The sequence below is a fragment of the Macaca fascicularis genome, chromosome 17, assembly GCF_037993035.2.
Source record: "Macaca fascicularis isolate 582-1 chromosome 17, T2T-MFA8v1.1".
NCBI lineage: Eukaryota > Metazoa > Chordata > Mammalia > Primates > Cercopithecidae > Macaca > Macaca fascicularis.
In genome coordinates this window covers 23,111,496-23,137,811 of record NC_088391.1, presented here as the reverse complement: position 1 = coordinate 23,137,811, position 26,316 = coordinate 23,111,496, and the positions used below count along the sequence as shown (strand labels likewise).

Below are 26,316 nucleotides of genomic sequence, written 5' to 3'. Positions count from 1 at the left end.
AGCTGTTCTATTACATTCAGAAACTATTGTCACAATTGAAAAAAACTTGGAATAAGTACATGTGTTATATAACAACTACCTTAGATGCTCAAATGCGTAAAGGAAACATCCACAAATCCCCTGGATTTATAAAAATACATGGTCAGATAAAATCACAGTGAAGAATTAATCTATAATCCATTGTCCATTGTTGTAGAAAATGTAATTCACAAAAATGTTGAAGCCTTAGCTTCTATGCCAATTGATCCAGACCAATTCAAATCAATTTAGTACACTTAACGCTGTTATGCAAGCAATCTAAATTAATAATTGAACCTTAAGCATCTTACTATTTCTCTGTTATTTAAAGACGACAGAAGACACCAACTTAAAATATTGATCATTTCTTGCTAGAGAATTAAAAAGTGTCTTTTACACTGTTGTTGGGCAATTGCCACCATAAGTACCACTTTCCTTTTTGTCTTATTTCATTTGGTTTTTAGTTCTGTTTCAAATGTAAGGTTTCTTTACATTTTCTTTAACAGTTCTTTATTTTTGTATTCCTATAGAAGTAATATTCTAATGCTATTTATCAAAACTAAATTTTGATTTGGCTAGTTTTCTTAAATTAGAGAAACACTGAAATATTGGATTTATATTGATCATCCTTTTTGACTTCTATATTTCAAATGTTGTCAACATACAGGAAGACATTACAAAGTTAAAGGATAAAATTTTAACTGTAAAAGAATCTATCATTGAGAAAACTTGTTTTCTTGAGGAAGAAAAAAAGACACATGAAAAATTAAGAAAAGAAATAGAGGTAAGTCTTAATTATCTAGATTTCAATGTTTTATGGGACCATTTTTTAAACTTACACTATATTCATATTTCCATAATTTACTCTCAATACTCAAAACAGCTGAAGAATAAGAACTATAAAATTTAGTAAATACAAATCATCAATAGATAACTAGAGATAACCCCCTCATTCAAAGATGTTCAAATATGTGAATGTGTTCAAACAATGCAAGCATTCACTCCTGTTCAAATCTGGGCGAGGGTTCTTCCAGGTTGTTCTCATTCCACTAAGAACATGATACCCAATTAATGGCTAGAAAGCAGCTGTGTAGTCAAAGAGGCTGCCCATTCTTAGACATCAAGGACTCCTCAGAATAGAATAAAACACAATGGAAAGAATTGTCTTTCCAAACCTCTCTGACTTCCTATTCGCGGTTATCAAGAGACAAGTTAAAAAAAAAACAAACTGAAAATATGCAAAATTGAAAGTCAGAGTAAATTAAATTCTTAATGTGTTGTGGTGCCGCCTGTGGACTTCTATAGTCATTATTGTTTAGATGAATGGTGAACAGAAATGTAAAATAATATGCGATTAAGGGCAAATAATTTTCACCTGAATACATTAATTTGGAAAATAAAAGTATGCATGATTCAACTTGCTTTTGACTAATTTGACACAATACAAAGCATCTGAGGAAATTAAAGATAAAAACCCTCATCTTTACATATTCGCTATTAAAAAATATGATTTTACCTTATAGTTTACTAGGAATCTAAACAAATAATGGTTTTTTTTTGCCCTTGTAGACATTAAGGTTCATTATAAAGCAATAAATAGTAAGACAGTGTATTAGTGGTATAAAAGTAGAAAAAATATTATTATTATTATTATTATTATTTTCTTTATTTTTGAGAAGGGATCTTGCTCTGTTGCCCAGACTGGAGTATGGTGGTGTGATCTCAGCTCACTGCAGCCTCGGCCTCCCAGGTTCCAGCCTTTCTCCTGTCTTAGCCTCCCAGGTAACTGGGATTACAGGCACGTACCACCACGCCTGGCTAATTTTTGTATTTTTAGTAGAGATGGGGTTTCACCATGTTGACCAGGCTGGTCCCAAACTCCTGACCTCAGGTGATCCGCCTGCCTCAGTCTCCCAAAGTGCTGATTTTACAGGTGTGAGCCACCACGCCCAGCCAGAAAAAAAATTATTAATGAAAAAAAGAATCCAGAAATTATGCATGCATGAATGGTAAAAACAAAATAGATTACCTTTATGGAAAAATAAAGAAAAATGTTGAAATAAAACTGGATTTCTACCTGATAATACACACATGAGCATGCACACACACACACACACACACACATACACACTTCTGAGTATTGAGTACAACATAGGAGAAAAACTTAACAATTTGTGTCAGAAAAGCATTTATTTTAAAAGAGAAAAACACTCCATAAATTCTGTGGTTAAATATCTTTAGTTTTGACTATGCCGTAAATTTTCAGATTATGGGAATACACCATAACAAGAGAAAGAACAAGACTCCATTCTAGATTATTATAACACATGTATGTGATAAGAAAGAGATAAGAAAATGTCAAATCAGTGAAACATTGGGCAAATGGTATAAAAAGACCATTTTTCTGAAACATGAATATCAGAAATAAAGAAAAATATGACCATCCTCATTAACAATAAGAGACTGATAATTAAAACCACAGTGAAGTTCCATGTTTAGCCCATCTGATTATCAGTATTACAGTTGGTAAGATGTTGAGCATGGGAATTTTAATACAGTATTCTTGTGAGTGTGAATTGCTAAAAGCACTTTGGAAAGAAATGTGAAATTACCTTGTAATTTTTTTACAGTAACATATTTTATTGAGGTATAATTGTCATAAGAGTAAGTACACAAATTATAAATGGATAGCTTGATTTATTTGGACTAATATGTACATATATTTATGTTGGTATTACCTAGATCAAGATATAGAACTTTCCCAGCATGTCCAGAAAGTTCTCTTCTACCCTTTTTATCAAATAGCCACTATTCTGATTTTTATAAACAGCTTCACTAAAATTCACATACCATACAGTTCACCAATTTTTGTCAGATATCCTGCAACAAAGTTTTAAAAATGAAAACAAATTATTCAGAGATTTTTTTTATTATTATTTAACTTTTTTTTTGAGACAGAGTCTCACTCCATCACCCTGGCTGGAGTGCAGTGGCGTGATCTCCGCTCACTGCAAGCTCTGCCTTCTGGATTCATGCCATTCCCCTGCCTCAGCCTCCCGAGTAGCTGGGACTACAGGCACCCACCACCACACCCCGCTAATTTTTTGTATTTTTAGTAGAGATGAGGTTTCACCATGTTAGCCAGGATGGTCTCGATCTCCTGACCTCGTGATCCGCCCACCTCGGCCTCCCAAAGTGCTGGGATTACAGGCATGAGCCACCGTGCCCGGCCTTAATTTAACTTTTAAGTTCAGAGGTACATGTGCAAGTTTGTTATATAGGTAAATTTCTGTCATAGTCTGTTGTACAGATTATTTCAATACCCAGGTATTAAGCCTAGTACCCATTAGTTATTTTTCCTGATCCTTTCCTTCCTCTCACCCTCCTGTGTATGTTATTTCTGATAGGCTCCAGTGTGTGTTGTTTCCCTCTATGTGTCCATGTGTTCTCATCATTAGGTCCCACTTATAAGTGAGAACATCCAGTATTTGGTTTTCTGTTCCTGTATTAATTCATTAGGATAGTGGCCTCCAGCTCCATTCATGTTCCTGCAAAGGACATAATCTCATTCCTTTTTATGGCTGCATAGTATTTCATGGTGTATATGTACCACATTTTCTTTATCCAGACTACCATTGATGGGCATTTAGGTTGATTCCATGTCTTTGCTATTGTGAATATTGCTGCAATGCACTTACACATGTATGTGTCTTTTTGATAGAATGATTTATATTCCTTTGGGTATATAATCAGTAATGGGATTGCTGGGTTGAATGTTATTCTGTTTTTAAGTCTGAGGAATTGCCACACTGTCTTCCACAATAGTTGAACTAATTTACACTCCCACCAACAGTGTATTAGTGTTCTTTTTCTCTGCAACCTTGTTAGCATGGGTTTTTTGTTGTTGTTGTTGTTGTTGTTGTTTTACTTTTTGATAATAGTGATGATGGTATCTCATTGTGGTTTTGATTTACATTTCCCTAATGATTCATGATGCTGAACATTTTTTTATATGATTGTTGTCCACATGTATGTCTTCTTTTGAAAAGCATCTGTTTATTTCCTTTGCCCACTTTTTAATGGGGTTGTTTGATTTTTTTCTCGTAAATTTGTTTAAGCTTCTTATAAATGCTGGATATTAGACCTTTGTCAGATGTATAGTTTGCAAAAATTTTCTCTCATTGTGTAGGTTTTCTGTTTACTCTGTTGATAGTTTATTTTGGTATGCAGAAGCTCTTTAGTTTAATTAGATCCCATTTGTCAACTTTTGCTTTTGTTGCAATTGCTTTTGGCATCTTCATCATGAAATATTTGCCCATTCCTATGTCCAGAATGGTATTGCCTAGGTTGTCTTCTAGGATTTTTTATAGTTTGGGTTTCATATTTAAGTCTTTAACCCATCTTGAGTTAATTTTTGTGTATGGTGTAAGGGAGGGGTACAGCTTCAATCTTCTGCACATGGCTAACCAGTAATCCCAGCACCATTTGTTGAATAAGGAGTCTTCCTCAGTGCTTGTTTTTGTCAGCTTTGTCAAAGATCAGATAGTAGTAGATGCATGGTCTTATTTCTGGGTTATCTATTCTGTTCCATTGGTCTATGTGTCTGTTTTTGTACCAGTACCATGCTGTTTTGGTTACTGTAGTCCTGTATTATAGTTTGAAGTCAGGTAGCATGATGCCTCCAGCTTTGTTCTTTTGGCTTAGAATTGCCTTGGCTATTTGGACTCCCTTTTGGTTCCATAGGAATTTAAAAATAGTTTTTTCTAGCCATGTGAAGAATGTCATTGGTAGTTTAATAGGAATAGCATCAAATCTATACATTGCTTTGGATAGTATGGCCATTTTAATGATATTGATTCTTCCTACCCATGAGCATGGAATGTTTTTCCATTTGTTTGTCATCTCTGATTTATTTGAGGAGTATTTTATAGTTCTACTTGTAAAGATCTTTTACCTCCCTCGTTAGCTGTATTCCTAGGGGTGTGTGTGGGGAGCAATTGTGAATGGGATTTGGCTCTCAGCTTGATTGGTGTTATATAGAAGTGCTAGTGATTTTTGCATATTGATTTTGTATCCTGAGACTTTGCTGAAGTTGTTTATCAGCTTAAGAAGCTTTTGGGCCAGGACTGTTGGGTTTTCTAGATATAGCATCATGTCGTCTGCAAACAGGGCTAGTTTGACTTCCTCTCTTCTTGTTTGTATATGTTTTATTTCTTTCTCTTGCCTGATTGCTCTGGCCAGGACTTCGAATACTATGTCAAGTAAGAGTAGTGAGAGAGGGGATCCTTGTCTTTTGCTGGTTTTCAAGAGGAATGCCTCTGGGTTTTGCCCATGGAGTATGATGTTGGCTGTAGATTTGTCATAGATGGCTCTTATTATTTTCAGGTATGTTCCTTCAATACTCAGTTTATTGAGAGTTTTTAACATGAATGGTTGTTAAATTGTATTGACAGCCTTTTCTGCATCTATTGAGATAATTCATGTTGTGTTTGTCTTCAGTTCTGTTTATATGATAAATCATATTTATTGATTTGCATATATTTAACCAAACTTGCATCCCAGGTATAACGCCTACTTGATGGTGATGGACAAGCTTTTTGATGTGCTTCTGGATTCAGTTTGACAGTATTTTGTTGAGGATTTTTGCATCAATGTTCATCAAGGATGTTGGACTGAAGTTTCCTTTTTGTTATGTCTCTTTCAGGTTTTGGTATCAGGATGATTTTGGCCTCATAGAATGAGTTAGGGAGGAGTCCCTCCTCCTCAATTTTTGGGAATAGTTTTGGCAGGAATAGTACCAGCTCTTCTTTGTACATCTGGTAGAATTCGGCTGTGAACCCATCTGGTACTGGGCTTTTTTCAGTTAGTAGGCTATTTATTACTGAATTAATTCCAGAGCTTGTTATTGGTCTGTTCAGGGATTCGATTTCTTCCTGGTTCAGTCTTGGGAGGGTGTATGTGTCTAGGAATTTATCCATTTCTTCTAGATTTCCTCATTTATGTGTATAGGGGTGTTCACAATATTCTCTTATGGTTATTTGTATTTCTGTGGGGTCAGTGGTAATATCCACCTTCTCATTTCTGATTAGGTTTATTTTGATCTTCTCTATTTTCTTCTTTATTAGTCTAGCTAAGAGTTTATCTGTTTTATTAATTTTTTCAAAAAGCCAGCTCTTAGATTCACTGATCTTTTTGAAGGGTTTTTTTGGTCTCAGTCTCCTTCAGCTTTGATTTTGGTTAGTGTCTTCTACTAGCTTTGGGCTTGGTTTGCTTTTGGTTCTCTAGTTCTTTTAGTCATGATGTTAGGTTGTTAAATTGAGATCTTTCTAACTTTTTGATGTGGGCAATTAATGCTATAAATTTCCCTCTTAATACTGCCCTTAGCTGTGTCCCAGAGATTCTGGTATCTTTGTTCTCATTAGTTTCAAATAACTTCTTGATTTCTGCCTTAATTTCATAATTTACTCAAAAATCATTCAGGAGCAGGTTATTCAATTTTCAATTTCCATGTAATTGTATGGTTTTGGGTGAATTTCTTAGTCTTCATTTCTAATTTGATTGTGCTGTAGTCCAAGAGATTGTTATGAATTCAGTTATTTCGCATTTGCTGTGGAATGTTTTATTTCTGATTATGTGATTGATTTTAGAATATGTGCCATGTGGCGATGAGAATAATGTATATTCTGCTGTTTTGGAATGGAGAGTTCTGTAGATGTCTGTCAGATTCTTTTGATCCCATGTTGAGTTCAGGTCCTGAATATCTTTATTTATTTTCTCTCTTGATGATCTGTCTAGTATTTTCAGTGGGGTGTTAGAATCTCCCACCATTATTGTGTGGGAGTCTAAGTCTCTTTGAAGGTCTCTAAGAACTTACTTTATGAATCTGGGTGCTCCTGTGTTGGGTGCGTATATATTTAGGATAGTTAGGTCTTATTGTTGAATTGAATCCTTTACCATTATGTAATGCCTTTCTTTGTCTTTTTAAAGCTTTGCTGTTTTAAAGTCTGTTTTGTGTGAAACTAGGATTGCAACACCTGATTTTTTTTTTCTGTTTTTCCATTTGCTTAGTAGATTTTCCTCTATCCCTTTATTTTGAGTCTATGTGTGTCACTGCATGTGAGATGGGTCTCTTGAAGACAGCATACCAATGGATCTTAGTTCTTTATCCAGCTTGCCACTCTGTCCCTTTTAACTGGGGCATTTAGCCCATTTACATTCAAGGTTAGTATTGATATGTGTAGATTTGATCCTGTCATCATGATGGTAACTGGTTATTTTGCAGACTTGTTTATGTGGTTGCCTTATAGTGTAACTAGTCTGTGTACTTCAGTGTGTTTTTGTGGTGGCTGACTCTGGTGTTTCATTTCCATATTTAGTGCTTTCCTCAGGAGCTCTTGTAAGGGAGGTCTTGTGGTAATGAACTCCCTCAGCATTTGCTTATCTGAAAAGGATCTTATTTCTCCTTTGCTTATAAAGCTTAGTTTGGCTGGATATGAAATTCTGGGTTGGAATTTCTTTTCTGTAAAAGTTTTGAATATTGGTCCCCAGTCTCTTCTGCTTGTAGGGTTTCTGCTGAGAGGTCCACTTTTAGTCTGATGGGTATCCCTTTGTAGGTAATCTGACCTTTCTCACTAGCTGTCTATAACATTTTTCCCTTTCATTTCAACCTTGGAGAATTTGAAAATTATGTGTCTTGGGGATGATCTTCTTGTGAAGCGTCTTACTGGGGATCTCTGCACTTCCTGAATTTGAATGTCAGCCTCTCTAGGTAGGTTGGGGAAGTTCTCATAAATGATATCCTGAAATATGTTTTCCAAATTGGTTCCATTCTCCTCATCTCTTTCAAGGACTCTAATGAGTCATAGACTTGGTCTCTTTACATAATTAAATATTTCTCAGAGGTTTTGTTCTTTCCTTTTCATTATTTTTTTCTTTATTCTTGTCTGACTGTCTTATTTTAGAAAGCCAGTCTTCAATCTCAGAGATTCCTTCTTCTGTTTGGTCTATTCTGCTATTAATATTTGTGATAGCATTATGAAATTCTTGTAGTGTGTTTTTCAGCTCTATCAGGTCACTTAGGTTCTTTTCTATACTGGCTATTTTGTCTGTCAGCTCCTGTATTGTTTTATCATGATTCTTGGCTTCCTTGGACTGGGTTTTAACATACTTCTGTAGCTTAATGACCTTCCTTCCCATACTCTGAATTCTATTTCTGTCATTTAAGCCATTTCAGCCCAGTTCAGAATCATTGCTGGGGACGTGATGTGGTCATTTGGAAGAAAGAAGGCACTTTGGCTTTTGGGGTTATCAGGGTTTTGTGCTGGTTCTTCCTCATCTTTATGGGCTTATGCTCCTTCAATCTTTGAGCTGCTGACCTTTGGATGGTTTTTTTTTTCTTTTATCCTATTTGATGATCTTGAGGGTTTGATTGTTATATTAGGTGGATTCATCTGACTAGCTTCATTTCTGGAAGATTTGAAGGGCCAACACTCTGCTCCCAACTCCTGGACTGTGTGCTGTAACTCTAGAGGACTTGTATCAGGCCCCAGTTTTGTTCTCTGGCCCCTCGAGGTTAGGAATCCACTGTGCTGGGGGTGCCAAGGTGCTCCCAGACTGCTGGTCACTATACTCGGATGGGTTATGTCAGCCAAAGTGGTCAGTAGTGCAGTGATAGCAGGATCCATTCTTGTTTGTGCATGCCAGCAGCAGCAGTAGTAGCAGTGCAGTGGGGTGCAACTCATCAGCTGCAGCAGAGTGCTCATGAGTCCTGGGGTGCTTGCCTCCCTGCAGGCATTCACTACAGTGGCAGAGACAGTGTAGCTGCGGGGAGATAGGGGGCCCCTGCTGATGGCTGTGTGTTTGGTCTCACTGGTGGTGGTGTTGGCTCAGGAGCAGAGTGCTAGTTGGCACAGATCTGTGTCCAATTTACCATTTAAAGCATATAATTCAGAGACCTCTTATATAATCACATATGTGCAACATTCACCAAAGTTAAATTTAGAAATTTTCATCACCTCACAAATAATCTTGTACTTTTTAGCTATGACCTCTTTATCTCTCTATTGTATTTACTCATATTTTTGCTTTATTATGTTCTTTCTTCCTGACATTCTATGATTTCTTCTTCTTTCATTTCCTTTTTGTATACAACTTCTAAAATCATTCTTTTAGGGTAGCTCTGCTGGTGACACATTCTTTTATTTTTTTCATGGAAGAATGTCTTGATTTCTCCTTCATTCCTAAAGGCTATTTTTGCTGGATACAGAATTCTGGGTTGACAGTTCTTTCCACAGTTGAAAAATGTTATGTCACTTCCTTCTGGCCTCTGTGATTTCTGGTGCGAAATCTGCTGTAATTCAAATTGGTTTTCCTATATATGTAAGGTATTTCTTTCTTGGTGTCTTCAAGATTTTTCTGTCTGCAGAATGAGCAGGATTGGGGAAAAAACATTTTTCTGTTTTCAGAAGTTTTACTATGACATGTTTTTGCGTGGATTTCTTTGCATTTATCCTTTTTTGAGTTCTCTCAGCTTCTCAATTCTGTAGTTTTATATCTTTTGCCAAATTTAGGATTTTTCAGCCATCAGTTACTTGAATCTGTGCCTTCTTTCTCCTCTCCTTCCATAACAAAAGATATGACATCTTTTGTTATAGTCTCATAAGCCCCTGAGGTTCTATTTATTTCTATTTTCAATCTGTTTTCTCCCTTTTGTTCAGATTGAGTAACTTTAGCTTTCTGTTTTTCAGTTCACTGATTAGTTTTTCTGTTCTCCCATCCACTCTTAAATTCCACTGAACTCTTCACTTTGGTTATTGTGCTTTTAGTTCTTAAATTTCCATTTGAGTCTTTCTTATATCTTATATTCCTTTGCTCAGACTTTCTATTTCTTACATTTTTTCCAGGCATGTTTGTAATTGTTTATTGAAGCATTTGTATGACAGAGGCTTTAAAATGCTTGTCATATAATTTTAACTTCTGTGTTATGTTGGTGTGGTGAATGTTGGTTGTGGTTTCTTGCTCAGTTTGAGATCTTATTTTTTGGTGTTACGAGCCATTTTTTATTGAAATATGGACATGTTGGGTATTATGCTTTAAGATTCTGGATCTTCACTATTTCCAGGTGGCCACTGGGGTCTAGATTCTGCTACCAGTCTCCACTGACTCCATTGTTTCCCATGGAAGCGGGAGAGGCTATTCTGTAGGCCTCTGCTGATATCATTCTGGGTTGGAGGGAAAAGGAATCCTTGCTACTACTCCTAACATGGCCTCCAGTGACACTGCGAGGACATGGCCTGGTTACTACTGAGTACTGGTGAAAGTCCTGACTCTCTACTAGACCTCCTTTGATATTACATCAGGGAGGAGAAGAATATTGCACCTTGATGGGCAGAGAAGTCCAGGATCCTCAAATGGACTCCAGCGACACCACAGTGTATGGTTTCTTGCTGCTTAGAGAGGATTAAAACTCCTGACTCCACAGTTAAAACTCCTGGCTCTTTAGTTAGCTTTCTCTGAGAGTGCACCAGCAGGGGGATTAGGCACTTCATTAAAGCCTTGCAATGGTAGAAGTTTAGGCTTTCCACCCAGCTGTTGCTGGCATGAGTGTTGGAGGGGCCATAGTTTTTTCTGTGGTGTTTGACTTTAGTAAAACAGTTACTGCCTACAAGTTTTCTGTCTCACTAAGCTGCTATTTTCCTTATCTTTTGACTAGATGGAGCAAATTTTTCTTAGGGCTTTTTGTCTGTACTTCTTGGCATTTCCAGATTGCTATCTTCTCCAGAATCCTCTCTGGGATATATGAGAAAAAAAGAAAGCCCATGATATTACTTGGGTCTTGATGTTCCCTAGACAGTTTGCCTTCTTCTCTCCAACTTTCAGGAGCTTCTGATGTTTGTTTAATATACAATGTCCAGGGCTTTTAGTTCTACTTATCAGGAAGAATAGGTAACTGAAGTATATCAACTTCCTCTTGCCAGCAGTAGTATAAATTGGTAAAGGATGATGTAAGTGGTCACTAATGTTAGATTTAGGGGAAATGTTACTGAGGTTAAGCCTTCTGTTTTTTGATGTTTCCATCATAAAACTTCTTGTCATGAAATTTAATAAACTTTTTAAGTTTTCATAATAGGGACACCTCTGTTAAGATTCTTTTGAACTTTTTCATTTTAATTCTATTACTTCTCATTCATTTAAAAGTTGTCCCCAATTCAGTTTAAAAAATGAAAATTTAAGAACTTAAAGATTCTCCACAACAAATTATGAAACCGAAGGACAACTATAGTCAGACCATTGTCTAAAATGTTGTATTTGTGTCAATAATTTTATTTATTCCATGATGAGAATTGATCATTAATATGAGTAACCTTCTCAAAACAACCAGTTTTTAAAGAAGATGAATTCAAATACCAAAAGATTTTTATTATTTCTTTTTTGGAGTCTTTTTTCTATCCCTTCTGAATATCTTTATCCATGGCCTTGTTACAGTTCAAGAATCATCTTTTGCCTGGAGTACAGCATTGTTTTGTTCTAATTCTTTTAAATATTGTGCTTTACATATTTTAGTTCTCATATTAATCTTACTTTTACATTTTTTGGTTCATAAGAATAAAAAATGGTTTTTGAATATCAATGTTTTCCTGTCAAATAAATGCTTTCAGTATTTTTAGGCCATATCTGAATGAAAAAAGCCTTTTCAAATATTTATTCCCAAAATGTCCTTCCCCCGCAATGTCTATTGTCTGTCTTCATATATTTTGGAAGAAAGGAACTAAAGATAGAGTGGAGAAAAAAGATAAGCTATGAGTCATTGACAAAAAAAAAATTGAGGAAGCAAAATACAAGGCATCCAAACACAAAGCTTCAAATATAACACATTTAAGCAACAATCAGTGGTTTCTAGTTCAAGGTTAAAAAAAAAAGTGTTATTTCCAAATCCAAGAGTTTTCATACAAAGGATACTGGAGCAGTTGAGAAGTTTTTAGCAAATGATGAATGCTGCAAGCAATGCTTTGGGATAACAGACATTGTGTAAAGCACTGATGGCTTACTCTTGCCTAAATTTTGTACAGCGTGAGTTTGAAATTTAAAAGAATAGGGGAAAATTGTGTACACTTTCAGAGCTGCTAAGGGTGATGAACAAAGCATGTTTAATTTAGTATGATGTAATACACAGCTATATAATTAACAAATGTATTCATTTATTGAGGTCAGCAACAGAAATGATTACACAACTAGAAAGCCAGTCCTATGAGAAAAACCCAGAGCCTGGGCACGGTGGCTCATACCTGTAATCCCAGCACTTTGGGAGGCCAAGGTGGGTGGATCACTTGAGCCCAAGAGTTTGATACCAGCCTGGACAACATGGCAAAACACTGTCTGTACTAAAAATACAAAAATTAGCTAGGCATAGTGGTGTGTGCCTGTATTTCCAGCTACGCAGGAGGCTGAGGTGGGAGGATTGCTTGAGACTGGGAGGAAGAGGTTGCAATGAGCTGACATCATGTCACTACACCCCAGCCTAGGCAACAGAGCAAGACCCTGTCTCAACAAAGGAAAAAGAAAAACCCAGAGAAGCAAAGGGAAAAAAGCTGATCTGAAGGCAAAGTAAGAATTATTCAGGTAGATACAAAGATAAGATAGCAACTAATTATTCTCTTTTGTAGAAAGTATAAGAAGAAATGTCCAATGTTATTAAATCTGTTATTATTTATTGAATGCCTGGTATTTTTGAAGCACTTTATATAGGCTATCCTATTTAAATTCCCCATAATAACATGTCTTACAAAATTTTAGAAAATTTAAATAACTTGCACAAGGTTATATAGCTAATGATAAATGACAAAGTAGGATATGAATCCAAACCTGTTGGACTCTATTTTCCCACTTCTTTTTTAAATATAGCTTTTGTTTCTAGGAATACATTCTCCTTCAAAAGGATTAAAATGTTAGAAGAAAGGCTATAGTTCCTTTTATACCACCTTCTAGCATGTTGTTCTCTCTCATTACTCTCACCGCTTATTAATGGTACACACAAACACAAACCCCTGTGGGTGGAAGAATATTATGTAAATGTAGTATATGTATCATTTTGCAACTAATTTACTTATTCAACAATCTGTCTTGTAGATTTTTCATATTGGTGCAAATTGGCCTGCTAATTATTTTTAACTGCTGCAAAATATCCCACAGTTTGGCCATACCTTAATTTATTTAGCCATGCTACAACTGGTGAACATATAAGTGGTTTCCAGTTTTTTCAATATTAAAAGTAATGTTGTAGGAAACATAATAAACAAACCCTTTGCACCAAGAAGTAGAATTACTGGGTCATGAGATAAAATCTGTGCTCTTTCTGTTACATAATACGTTCTCTTAATAACTATGAACACAACTAATAGTAATAATATCTTATAGTTGAAATAATTTTATACTGTTTTATGGATTCTTACTCCTTCATGAGGTTGGATGAGTAAATGTTGAATTTTTCCTTATTGGAAGCCCCAAATTTGCATATTAGGTCCCCTCAAAAACTTGGCTGTAACTTAAACTGCACACACGAGGGATAAAATTCCAAGGAGCACAGCTGGGAAACAATTAGAATGCTTATAAGCTGAGTAGAGATTTCAACATCTGTCCACTATAGCAGCTGCCCAATTCCCACAACTGCCAAACTTTAGGAGTAAAGACCACATCTATAACTAAGAACTAAAACAAAGCTGGACTAAAGGCAAGACCTAGATCTAAGGACAAAATTGAAATAGATATACTCTAACTTAAAGTATAAAACAAAGTGTCATGAGTTCAAGATGATCCACCAGTAATTTAACTGACAGAACAAAACACTTTTCAGAGGAAAGTAATAAAATTCAGAGTTTTCAACATGTGCACAATGGTTAGTAATAAAACATTACTCAATGTGAGGAAAAAGAAAAATATTGGCCGGGCATGGTGGCTCATGCCTGTAAACCCAGCACTTTGGGAGTCCAAGGTGGGCAGATCACTGGAGGTCAGGAGTTTGAGACCAGCCTGGCCAACGTGTTGAAACCCCGTCTCTACTAAAAATACAAAAATTAGCCGGGCGTGGTGGTGGGGGCCTGTAATCCCAGCTATTCAGGAGGCTGAGGCTGGAGAATTGCTTGAACCTGGGAGGCGGAGGTTGCAGTGAGCTGAGATGGTGCCATTGCACTCCAGCCTGGGCAACAACAGTGAAACTCCATCTCAAAAAAAAAAAAGAAAGAAAGAAAAAGAAAAATATTATCCATAGCTAAAAGTAGAATCAACCAATAAAAATAGCGACAGTTGACTCAGAAGTTGTTAGACAAGGACTAGAAAACTGTAAGTATGTTACACATTCTACAGGATGTTTATAGTGGATATACAAACATCCTTTTCATTTTATAATTAAAGGAAGTGTATAATGATTGATATTGTGGGTAAAGAGAGAGGATTTTAATCACATAAAACAACCAAATGGAAATCTTAATACTGAAAAAATAAGTTGAATTTTTAAAATGTATTGATAAACAACAGTTGGTGGACTTTGTTTCCAATAGACTTGCACTATAAAAAATGCTAAAGAAAGTTTTGTTTTGTTTTATTTTTAGAGTTGGAGTCTTGCCCCTGCCCAGACTGGAGTGCAGTGGCACAATCTCAGCTCACTGTAGCCTCTGCCTCCCGGGCTCCAGCAATTCTCCTGCCTCAGCCTCCCCAGTATCTGGGACTATAGGCATGCACTACCATGCCCTGCTAATTTTTTGTATTTTTAGTAGAGATGGGGTTTCGCCATACTGACCAGGCTGGTCTCGCACTCCTGACTTCAGGTGGTCTGCCCACCTCAGCCTCCCAAAGTGCTGGGATTAAGGCATGAGCCACTATGCCCAGCCTAAAGGAAGTTTTTAAAGCTGAAAGGAAATGATACTGGGAAGGACTAGAAATGGAAAATATATACATAAAGAGATGAGTCTTTTTTTCTTTTGAGTAATTCAAAAGTCATTTGACACTTTAAATACAAAACAATAATGGATTTTGGGTTTTATAAGATGTAGAGTAAGATATATATCAAGAATAGCCTTTTGTTGTAAGGTTCTTATATTTTTACATGTACTGATATGTTAATTGAAGACAGATTGTGATAAGTTAAGAGAATATATTAAAATTCCTAGAGCAACTTAAAAAAATACATAAAGGTATAGGCATAGCTAGAAGGACAAAGGAAGAAATAAAATGGAACAACAAAAAATACTCAACCCAGAAGAAGACAGAAAATGAAGAAAGTAAAAGGACAAAAGGGATTAATAGATGACAAACATTATGATGGTAGATTTTAACCCCAAAATATCATTAGTTACATTAAATGTAAATGGACTAAGCATTCCAATTAAAAGGGGGAAAATTATTAGACTGAATAAAATCAAGTGGCAAGCATAACCTCTTCACAAGAGATGCACTTCTAATATAAAGCCACACTTAGTTTGAAAGTTAAAAAAAGGAAAAAGATAAACTATGAATACACCAGTCTTTAAAAAGTTGGTGTAACTGTGTTAATATCAAGTAGATTTCAAGATAAGAACTACTAACCAAGTTAAACAGGGTCAGTCAATTCACCAAGAAGGAATAACAATTCTCCATGTATATTTACATAATGGAGCTTCAAAATACATGAGCAAAACAAACAGAACCAAAGGAAAAAAAGAGACATCTATAGTCATATCAGAGATCTTAACTTTTTTGAGTAATTGATAGTACAATACAGAATATCAGTAAACATATAGAAGATGTGAAGAACTTATCCATCAACTTAATTAACATTTATAAAGTGCTGCACATAACAACTACTGATTACGCTTTAAGTGTACATGAAACATTCACCAAGACACACAATATACTAGATTATATATTTCAAAGTTGAAATTCTATTATCACAGCAGAATTCCATTAGAAATCAATAACAGTGAGATAGCTAGAAAATACATAAGCTTTTGGAAATTGAGCATTATACTTCTAAATAACCCATGAGTCAAAGAAGAAATCACGAGAAAAATTAGAATATATTTGAAATTGAAGGATAATGAAAACACAACATATGGAAAATTATGGGGTGAAGCTAAAGCAGTGTTTACAGGAAAATTAAGTTTTTAATGCCTATAATAGAAAAGAGAAAAAGATTTGAAATCAACTATCTAAGCTTCTACCATCACAGACTAGAAAAATAAATTCAGCAAAAAGTGAATAGAAGGAATTAAATGATAAATAACAGAAATCAATGAAATAGAAAAACGAGAAAAAAATCAATAAAGTCAAAAGTTGAAAAGAGTAATAAAATTGAGAAACCCATAGCAATACTGATCAAGAAAAGAGAGAGATTAGTAGGGACATTACTCCAGGTTCTGTAGACTTAAAAGGGTGATGCAGGCCTATTATGAAAAACTTTATGCCAATTAGACAAACAGACAAATTCCTTGGAAAAAAAAAAAACATACTATAACACAAGAGGAAATTGCATCCATGTTTAACCTTATGATCTATTTCAAATTAAGCTTTATGAATGGTGTAGGTAGGAATCAATGAAATTGAATTCATAATTAAAAACTCTTCCCATAAATAAGACTCCAACGGACACATTTTCATTAGTGAATTCTAATCATATATTTAAGGAAAAAATAATGCCCAATCTAAACAGACTATTTCAGAAAATAGAAGGGGAAACTCCTCCCAACTCATTTTAGGAGGTGAACATAACCCTGATACAAAAAGAAAAAAAATCAGCAAGAATCCTATCAGAAAAGAAATCACAGACCAATGTCCCTCATGAGTATAGATGCAAGTCTCTAACAAAATACTTGCAAATTAAATTTAGCAATATAGCAAAAGTCTAGTACATTACAACCAAGTGGGATTATCCTAAGAATACAAGGCTGGTTCAACTTTCAAAAATCAAATGATGTAATTTACTGTAGTGACAAAATGACAGAAGTAAAAAAGATGTAACCAACTTAATAGTTTCAGAAACAGCATTAGACAAAATTCAACACTCTCAACAAATTTTCAGAGGGTAACAAATTTTCTGAGAGTAACATCTCAGCAAATTAAGAATAGAAGGAAACTTCGTCAACTTGATAAAGGGAATTTATTTTTAAAAAACAACCTTATAGCTAACAACATATCATACTTACTGATGAAATGTTGGATGCTTTCTCCCCTAAGATTGGGAACAAGGCAAAGATGTCTGGTATCACCTCCTTTATGCATCATTATTCTGGAAGTCCTAATCAATGTTATAAGAAAAAAATAAATAAAAGGCATAAAGATTGGAAAGAAAAAAGTAAAACTGTCATTATTCACAGATAGCATAATTGTTTATGTAGAAAATCTTAAGGAATAGAAAAGACTAGTAGAACCAGTAAGTGAATTTAGAAAGCTCATAGCATAAAAGGTCAAAATACAAAAATCAGTTACATGTTTATGTAGTGTCTGTGTAGTAGCAATAAACAACGAGGAAGTAAAATGAATAAAACAAAACTTTATTCATTAACACTAAATGACATAAAATACTTGCTAATGAATTTTGTGAAAAAATGTGCAAAACTACAATAAAAATTGCTGAGAAATTAAAGATACTAAATAAATGGAATGATATTCTATGTTCATAGTTTAGAAAACACAATATTATTAGTGTCAACTTTCCCTTTGAATGATGTATAGGTTCAACATTGTTCTATAAAAATCCCACTAAGTATTTTTTCCAGGAATTGATAAGCTAATTTTAAAATTTACGTGAAAATGCAAAGGATCTAGTAGCCAAAACAACCTTATAAAAGAAGAATAAATTTGTAGGACCTAATCTACCTGATGTTAAGATTTATTAAAAAGCTATACTTATCAAGTAACTGTAGTATTAGTAAAAGAATAAATAGACCAATGGAACAGAATGGAGTTCAGAAATTAATCCTATTTTGTCAATTTGACAAAGTTTTCAAGGCAATTCAATGAAGAAAGGAAAGTCTTATCAACAAGTGGTGATAAAACAACTGGATATCGGTGAGGAAACAATGAACCTGTATCTCCACCTCACAACAAACACAAAAATTCATCTGAAATGGATCATAGATCTCAATGTGAAAGTTAAAACTCTAAACCTTCCAGAAGAAACTATAGGAGGATATCTTCATTATGTTGGGTTAGCAAAGATTTCTTGGTACACAAACTTCGCTAACCATAAGTGAAAAATATTGATATGTTAGACCTCAAACTTTGAAACTTTTACTCTTTGAAAGACACCATTAAGAAAATGAAAAGGGCTGGGCACAGTGGCTCATGCCTATAATCCCAGCACTTTGGGAGGCCGAGGCAGGAGAATGTCTTGAGCCCAGGAGTTGAAGACCAGCCTGGGTAATACAGTAAGATCTTGTCTGTACAAATAAAAAATTAGGTGTGATGGCGCACCCCTGTGGTCCTAGCTACTCAGGAGGCTGAGGTGGGAGGATCACTTGAGTCCAGGAGGTCGAGGCTGTAGTGATCTGTGATCATGCCACTGCAGTACAGCCTCAGCAACAAAGTGAGACCTCCCCACTTCACCAACAACAACAAAAGAAAATGAAAAGAGAAAATCACAAAAGTAAAAATATTTACAACACATGTATATGCACAAAGGACTTGTATCCAGGATGTATAAGAAAGAATTCCTATCAGCCAATAATAAAGTCATACAGTCATTTTTTTTTAAGTGGGCTAAAGATTTGAACAGAACTTAACAGAGGAAGACATAGTATGACCAATAAACACATGAAAAGATGTATAACACCCTTAACACCAAGGAAACAAATCAAAACCACAATGAGATACTATTCACACGTTTTTACCCCTAGAATGATTAAAGTTCCAATGAATATTAATACCAAATGTTGCTAAGGATATGAAACAACAGTCAAGATCATGCACTGCTGGGGAGATTATAAGATAGTGCAACTGCTTTGGAAAAACAGTTTGAGAGTTTCCTAAAAAGTTAGCATATACCTACTGTACAAACAATTCTCCACCTAGGTGTTTACTCAAGAAAAATGAAAAAAATGTGCCTTAAAAAACTTGTAAAACTTGTATATGAATTCTTATAGTAGCTTTATTGACAAAAGCTTCTAAATAGAAACATCACAAATATCCCTAGAAAGGAGAATGGAAAAATAAATTGTGGTATGTTTATATAATGGAATACTGCACATACTACCTGTGAATAGATAACTTGTCCAGCCCTATTATTCTATCATTGTATCAGTCCATTTAAAAGTAGATGTTTTGCTATAATGAGATGCCACTTCACATCCACGAGCATGGTGTTAAAGCAAACTAAATATGGCCTGAGAAGAACTCCATACTTCTTAGACAAGATTGAAAACCCAACTTACGAGTTATGTGTCTGTAACAACAGCTGAGTGTTGGACAATCCCAGCGGCCATACTTCAGCCACTCCTAGACTGCTGAGTGTTCAAACTGTGTTCAAATAAGGCAAATGCAGAGCTGTAGCCAATCCTGCTGTTTCTGTACCTCACTTCCAATTCCTATACCTCACTTTACTTTTTTTGTCTATACATTTCTTCTGACCCCGAGGCACCCCTGGAGTCTCTGAATCTGCTCTGATTCTGGGGAGTGCCCAATTTGTGAATCATTCATTGCTCAATTAAACTCTTTAAATTTAATTTGGCTGAAGTTTTTATTTTAACGATGGCCATGACCAAAAACATAGATAATAAGTATTTTCAAGGATGTGAAGAAATTGGAACCTTCACACATTACTGGTGTGTAAAGTTACACTGGAATGTAAAATTATACAGTCGTTTTGAAAAACAGCTTGGCAGTTCCTGAAATGGTTAAACATGGACTTACCATATGATCCAGTAATTCTACTCCTCACTGTATACCTGAGAAGTGAAAACATATATTCACACAAAATCTTGCAGACAAGTGTTCATGGCAGTATTATTTATAATAGCCAGAAAGTGGAACCAACTCAATAGGGAATGACTGCTGATGGGTACCAGTTGATGAACATGTTTTAAAATTGATTGTGATTATAGTTGTGAAACAGAGTAGGAATGGAATTTAGCCCTCACCATGATTTGGCCCCCACCCCTACTAATGCATTTTTTCCATACCCACCCATTACCAGACCTTGCAGAACCCCATCCATTGGGGTCATCCCTGCTGACCACAAGATACCTCTTGAAACAGAGATAAGCAGCATCCCACTATAAACCTTACTCAAGGGAGTTAGCCTTATTGCAGGCCTGTGCACAAGACCAGAAGAATGGCTGATCTTTACCCCATGCCTCATTATAATACTAAAAGCCTCACCCAGGGAAGAGCTTATCCATCATATTTTGATCATGCAATGTACATGCTAGCATGATTTCTCACTGTGCCTGCATACTCTGCGCTCCACCATGCACTGTAATGATACTCCCATACCCCATGCACATTCCTGTCACCTTTCCTAAAAACACCACAAAGACCTGCCCTTGGAAAGCCAGCCAGCTAACTCTTGCTCCTGCACTGTCTCCATTGTGTTCAAACATAAGCCCCCAATAAAAGCCTTGTTTGGGAAACTTGCTCAGCCTCGTGTCAATTTCTATTACATGAGAGCCCAAGAACCTGTGGTCGGTAACAGTTGTACAACTCTGTGAATATACTAAAAGCCATTGAGTTGTACACTTTAAAGGATGAATTATATGGTATGTGAATTATATTTCCATAAAACTGTTTTTTAAAAAGATTGAGTGTTCTTGTGGCCCAACACCAAGACCAATGAAGCACTTTCCACTGTGCTTCATTGCCTTCCAGTGTATCCTCGCCTGGCTCAGCATAAATGATGGTTTATTTAATAGCAAGGAAATGGACTACATGATCTCCTGGATCTTTTAGACCGAATGATCTATGTTTCAGTGAATCACTGGATACAGGAAATGGGAAATGGAACCATTTTTCTTAACTGATGTTAAAAGAAAAACTTTAAATAAATTTGATAAATTTAAAACTTTAGACAAATGTAAATTTCATAAAATTAAATTTGACAGAGCTTAATAGAAGAATGATAAGAGAACCAGCAGCCCTCAGAACCAGCAGAGGTTCAGAGAGCTCCACTTCACAAAGTGGGCAGGCAACATTTATGGACAGGAAATGGAAATGAGGTGCAGAAAGAGTTTGATTGGTTACAGCTCAATGTCTGTTTTATTTGAATATGGTGTGGTCAGCGGACCACCTGTGATTGACCAAAGCTGGCTGCTGTGGTGGACTGAGTCTCAGCTATTGTTACAAAAATGTACTCCTAGTTAGGCTTTCAGTTAGTTTAAATACTGTTAGGTTGTGGTTCCTCACATAGGGACTCAAAGTAGAGTCCCCCAGGACAAATTTAGTTTAACACTGGTAACTCTCTTAACAAGAAGACATTCCATTATGGATACTTCACTTCAGCTCAACTCCCAAACTCTATCACCTGCTAGCTATGAAACTTTGGTCAAATTACTTGAACTCTTTTATCTTTGGTTTCTTCACACAAAAATGAGGATAATAATACCCGTATCATATGGTGTTATAAGAATTTAATTATATGCAGAAAGCTCTCAGCACAGTATCTAACATGTAATAAGTGTTGAATAAATAGTTATACAATTACTGTTTATTTTATCATAGTTATTTATAGTGTATAGTTTCTAATTAAGTGCTTTCCTCTTTAGAGCAGTCAAAATATTATTTATGGCTGCTTACTATTTATACTTCACAAGCCCTGTTGATGTGTGCTCTTCTTTCAATAGGTACAACATAAGAGATATGACGCAATTCTTAAGCGTTTGCATTGTCAGGTGAACAAGCTTCAGGCAAATAGACGACAGTGGCAATGGAACATTCAACAACTGGAAAAAACTGCAGCCGAATTAAGAAAATGCATTGGAATGCAAGAATAACATTGCCATAGGGCAGTGTGGAACACAGACCATGACAACAAAAATTACGGGACAGAACATTAAGAAAATCTTTTGGATTCTTAATAACAAGCATCCACTATCAGAGGCCTGTCTTAATGACAGATGTCTTTGTTGTTGTTGTCGTCGTTGTTTTTAAATCAGTCATCCATTTGTTAAAATGCCTTCTAACCCTACACTTGATAGCAGTAGACAGACAATAGGAATGCCTACAGAAAAATAGTGCAAGAGTCTCTATGACTATTGGGAGTGTGTAAAATGTATTATACTCATGAATACCTGTTTATGTTGCATTTGCTACCTTATAAAGTAAAAATTTAGAAGGGAAAAAACACTTGAATTTTCAATGATTTAAATTGTTAAGATATTTTCAAATGTTTGTCTGTTTCAAACTTTTTATTGGAAGTTTTTTTTTTACAACTGCCTTCACAGTAGCCTATAAATATTGTATTTATAATAATGTTTTTGTATGTTCAATGCTTCAAATATTTTACTCCATTTTCTCTTCTGTCCAGAAGGTAACAATCATTTTTCTTTGTTATAAAATAACATATTTTAGAGTGATACAATGAATAAAATATTTTGTTCACTTTTCTTTCTATAAATTATTCATATTCTGTAACTAAATTAAAGTTATAACATCATGTAACTCTTAAGAGTATTACTCAGTATAGACTAACATATTTTTTCTCACTGAAAGGCAAAATGTCAAAAATCAAATGGTAACTTGTCCCTTTCAGATAAAAGTGCTCCCCTTTTTCATGGTTCCATTGAGTCAAATACTTAGAAACAAAAACAAATAGGAAATATGGTTTTAAAATATTCATTTGTTAATACCACACATCTACAGCCATCTGATCTTTGACAAACCTGACAAAAACAAGAAATGGGGAAAGGATTCCCTATTTAATAAATGGTGCTGGGAAAATTGGCTAGCCATAAGTAGAAAGCTGAAACTGGATCCTTTCCTTACTCCTTATATGAAAATTAATTCAAGATGGATTAGAGACTTAAATGTGAGACCTAATACCATAAAAACCCTAGAGGAAAACCTAGGTAGTACCATTCAGGACATAGGCATGGCAAAGACTTCATGTCTAAAACACCAAAAGCAACGGCAGCAAAAGCCAAAATTGACAAATGGGATCTAATTAAACTAAAAAGCTTCTGCACAGCAAAAGAAACTACCGTCAGAGTGAACAGGCAACCTACAGAATGGGAGAAAATTTTTGCAATCTACTCATCTGACAAAGGGCTAATATCCAGAACCTACAAAGAACTCAAACAAATTTACAAGAAAAAAACAAACAACCCCATCAAAAAGTGGGCAAAGGATATGAACAGACATTTCTCAAGACATTCATACAGCCAACAGACACATGAAAAAATGCTCATCATCACTGGCCATCAGATAAATGCAAATCAAAACCACAATGAGATACCATCTCACACCAGTTAGAATGGCGATCATTAAAAAGTCAGGAAACAACAGGTGCTGGAGAGGATGTGGAGAAATAGGAACACTTTTACACTGTTGGTGGGATTGTAAACTAGTTCAACCATTATGGAAAACAGTATGGCGATTCCTCAAGGATCTAGAACTAGATGTACCATATGACCCAGCCATCCCATTACTGGGTATATACCCAAAGGATTATAAATCATGCTGCTATAAAGACACATGCACACGTATGTTTATTGCGGCACTATTCACAATAGCAAAGACTTGGAATCAACCCATATGTCCATCAGTGACAGACTGGATTAAGAAAATGTGGCACATATACACCATGGAATACTATGCAGCCATAAAAAGGATGAGTTTGTGTCCTTTGTAGGGACATGGATGCAGCTGGAAACCATCATTCTCAGCAAACTATCACAAGAACAGAAAACCAAACACCGCATGTTCTCACTCATAGGTGGGAACTGAACAATGAGATCACTTGGACTCGGGAAGGGGGACATCACACACCGGGGCCTATCATGGGGAAGGGGGAGGGGGGAGGGATTGCATTGGGAGTTATACCTGATGTAAATGGTGAGTTGATGGGTGCTGACGAGTTGATGGGTGCAGCACAGCAACATGGCACAAGTATACATATGTAACAAACCTGCACGTTATGCACATGTACCCTAGAACTTAAAGTATAATAATAATAAAAAATAAAAAAATAATAAAAAAATATTCATTTGTAGGATTAAATAATTTCAAACAGACAGCATCAAAAAAAAATGTAAATCCATTTTCTCCTTACCTTTTTATGTGCCTAAAATTCAGTAAGTGGAGCTGATACAAAACCTGATATTAATAATCTTATTATGTCTAACAGTAATAGTTTTATGATGGCTTAGCATGGCTTACTATGGCTAACACTTCAAACAGCTTATCCTGTAACACAATCAGCTTTGGTCCATGACTCAGAAACAGCTACAGTGAAAATGGTGAAACCTACAGATTGTGGGGAGTACACAGTATACTCAGCTGAAGACAAGTCAGAACCAAATGCTGATTATATAAATAGATTTTAATGTAACTTGCATATTAAAAAGTTATTATACTTTGTAAGTTTAGTTATCGCTTATAAAAAATTCTAGTTTTCTAAACTGTTTTAAAGTTTATATTGGGATTCAAAACATTTGTAAATGATAACACCTTGAGTTATAGATTTGAAAGTTTGCTTTTAAATTCAGATATGAAGAAAATAGGTGTAATCTGCTTAAGATAATGTGCTCTGCTTGTAAGTTTTAATGTAGTTTTCTAAAATATCCTTGATAATCCATATACCTATTTTACATTTTATGACAGTCAAAAATTATTTGAAAAAGAAACCTTTTTTCCCTGTTTTTTCTTATCTTGGAAACTATTTCAGATAATAGAGGCTTTCAGATTAATGAAGAACTAAAATTTGAGATATCCAAAGCCTGATGATTTAGTGGATATGGTATTTCAACACAATCACAAACTCTAAAATTAGAAAATTGAAGTTATTTTTAATTTTAGTTCTGTATAATTGAACCTAGCTTAGAATATGAGCCCTTTTGCTTAGTGGCATTTCACACACATACTTCTGGTTTAAAACTTAGTCTCTTTGGGATAAATATTCTGTTCAAAATTCTCCTCTTCCTCATTTTTTTTCTCCATGGAAGTGTTCTAAGTTCCGGCGGACTTGTGTCATCAGGGACACTGCTCTGCACCAAATGTCGTTTTCTGATCTCACTGGCCTCTGCAGAGATCTAATCCATTCTTCCTGGTGTTGAGGATCATCGTGAGTCTGCGCTGTACCTGCAATTGTTTAGTCAATACGGTCAGCTTCATTGTCCAATCACAAGACCTCTTCTAGCCCTATTTCATTTTCTGTCTGCATGGTGGTCAATTTTTATCTCTTTGGGAGCTGTTATTCTACCCATGCATTCTTCCCCACTCCTCGATTTCAGTATAAATGGATTCTTTCAAGGTTCTCAGTGCTTTTAATGGCTTAGCAAAATGTCAACTCTCAAAATACCGAGTCTTCTGCAAAGGAACGCTATGATTTCAAGAATACTGTTTCTACTGTGGACTTTTAAAAAAGCCTCATGTGAAACTCAAAGCAAATATATTACTTCTGAATTCTCAGTAGTATCTGTCCTGACCCAGGCCTGCTAGGCACCATTACCTAAATGATCAGTAAAAGCTAACAAATGCAAGGAAACAGAGGGAGGGAAAAAAACCCACAGTTAACATCTCAAAATATTACTACATGTGGAATCTGTGGACAAATTATAGTTGACCAATGTAAAGAAGTTGATATCTACTTAAAGCCGTATCTTAAAAACCATGGGAGTCACCATATTTTACACACTAAAGCCAGTTAAGTCAGCCATTACGGACACTTTCATGGCCAATATAAATGGTCTATATTTTGTCTGTTAGACTGTGTCTCTTCCAGTCAATTGATTAATCATGCTGTTTTCCAAAAACACTGTAGATAAAAAATAACAACACTAAACAATGATAAAGTACTGAGTATGCTGTGTCCTATTTGACAATTTGTATACATCATTTCATTTAACTCTCAAAATAATGAAAACATATATTATTTTCTCTGATTTGCAGATGGGGAAACTGATGCTTAGGTAGAGTAACTTGCCTAAGATTTCATCACACAGCACGTCAGGGGTAAGGTTGAAATCAAAGCCCTATTTTAGCTACAAGGAACTACAAGAAAATGATTCCAAGGGCAAGATTCAATTTTATTATAAGTAAGTAATAATTTATTTCTACATTTAATCTATCATTTTGATATATTGAAAGGCATACAATAAATTTAATCAAGGGGAGAAATTTTGT

The 26,316-nt window shown here is 35.4% G+C and overlaps 1 protein-coding gene across 5 annotated transcripts in view; it reads left to right on the top strand.

Annotated features, from left to right (window-relative positions):
* CCDC122 (coiled-coil domain containing 122) overlaps window positions 1-22,630 on the top strand; it is a 40,090-nt gene extending 17,460 nt beyond the window's left edge. For all 5 annotated transcript variants that reach the window (XM_045377398.3, XM_074021934.1, XM_045377394.3 and 2 more), the window contains 2 exons: window positions 686-802; window positions 21,819-22,630. In XM_045377398.3, coding sequence (XP_045233333.1) covers window positions 686-802; window positions 21,819-21,968 — 267 coding nt within the window. In that variant the 3' untranslated portion in view covers window positions 21,969-22,630. The remainder of the gene's footprint in view (window positions 1-685; window positions 803-21,818) is intronic.
* Window positions 22,631-26,316: the final 3,686 nt, after the last annotated feature.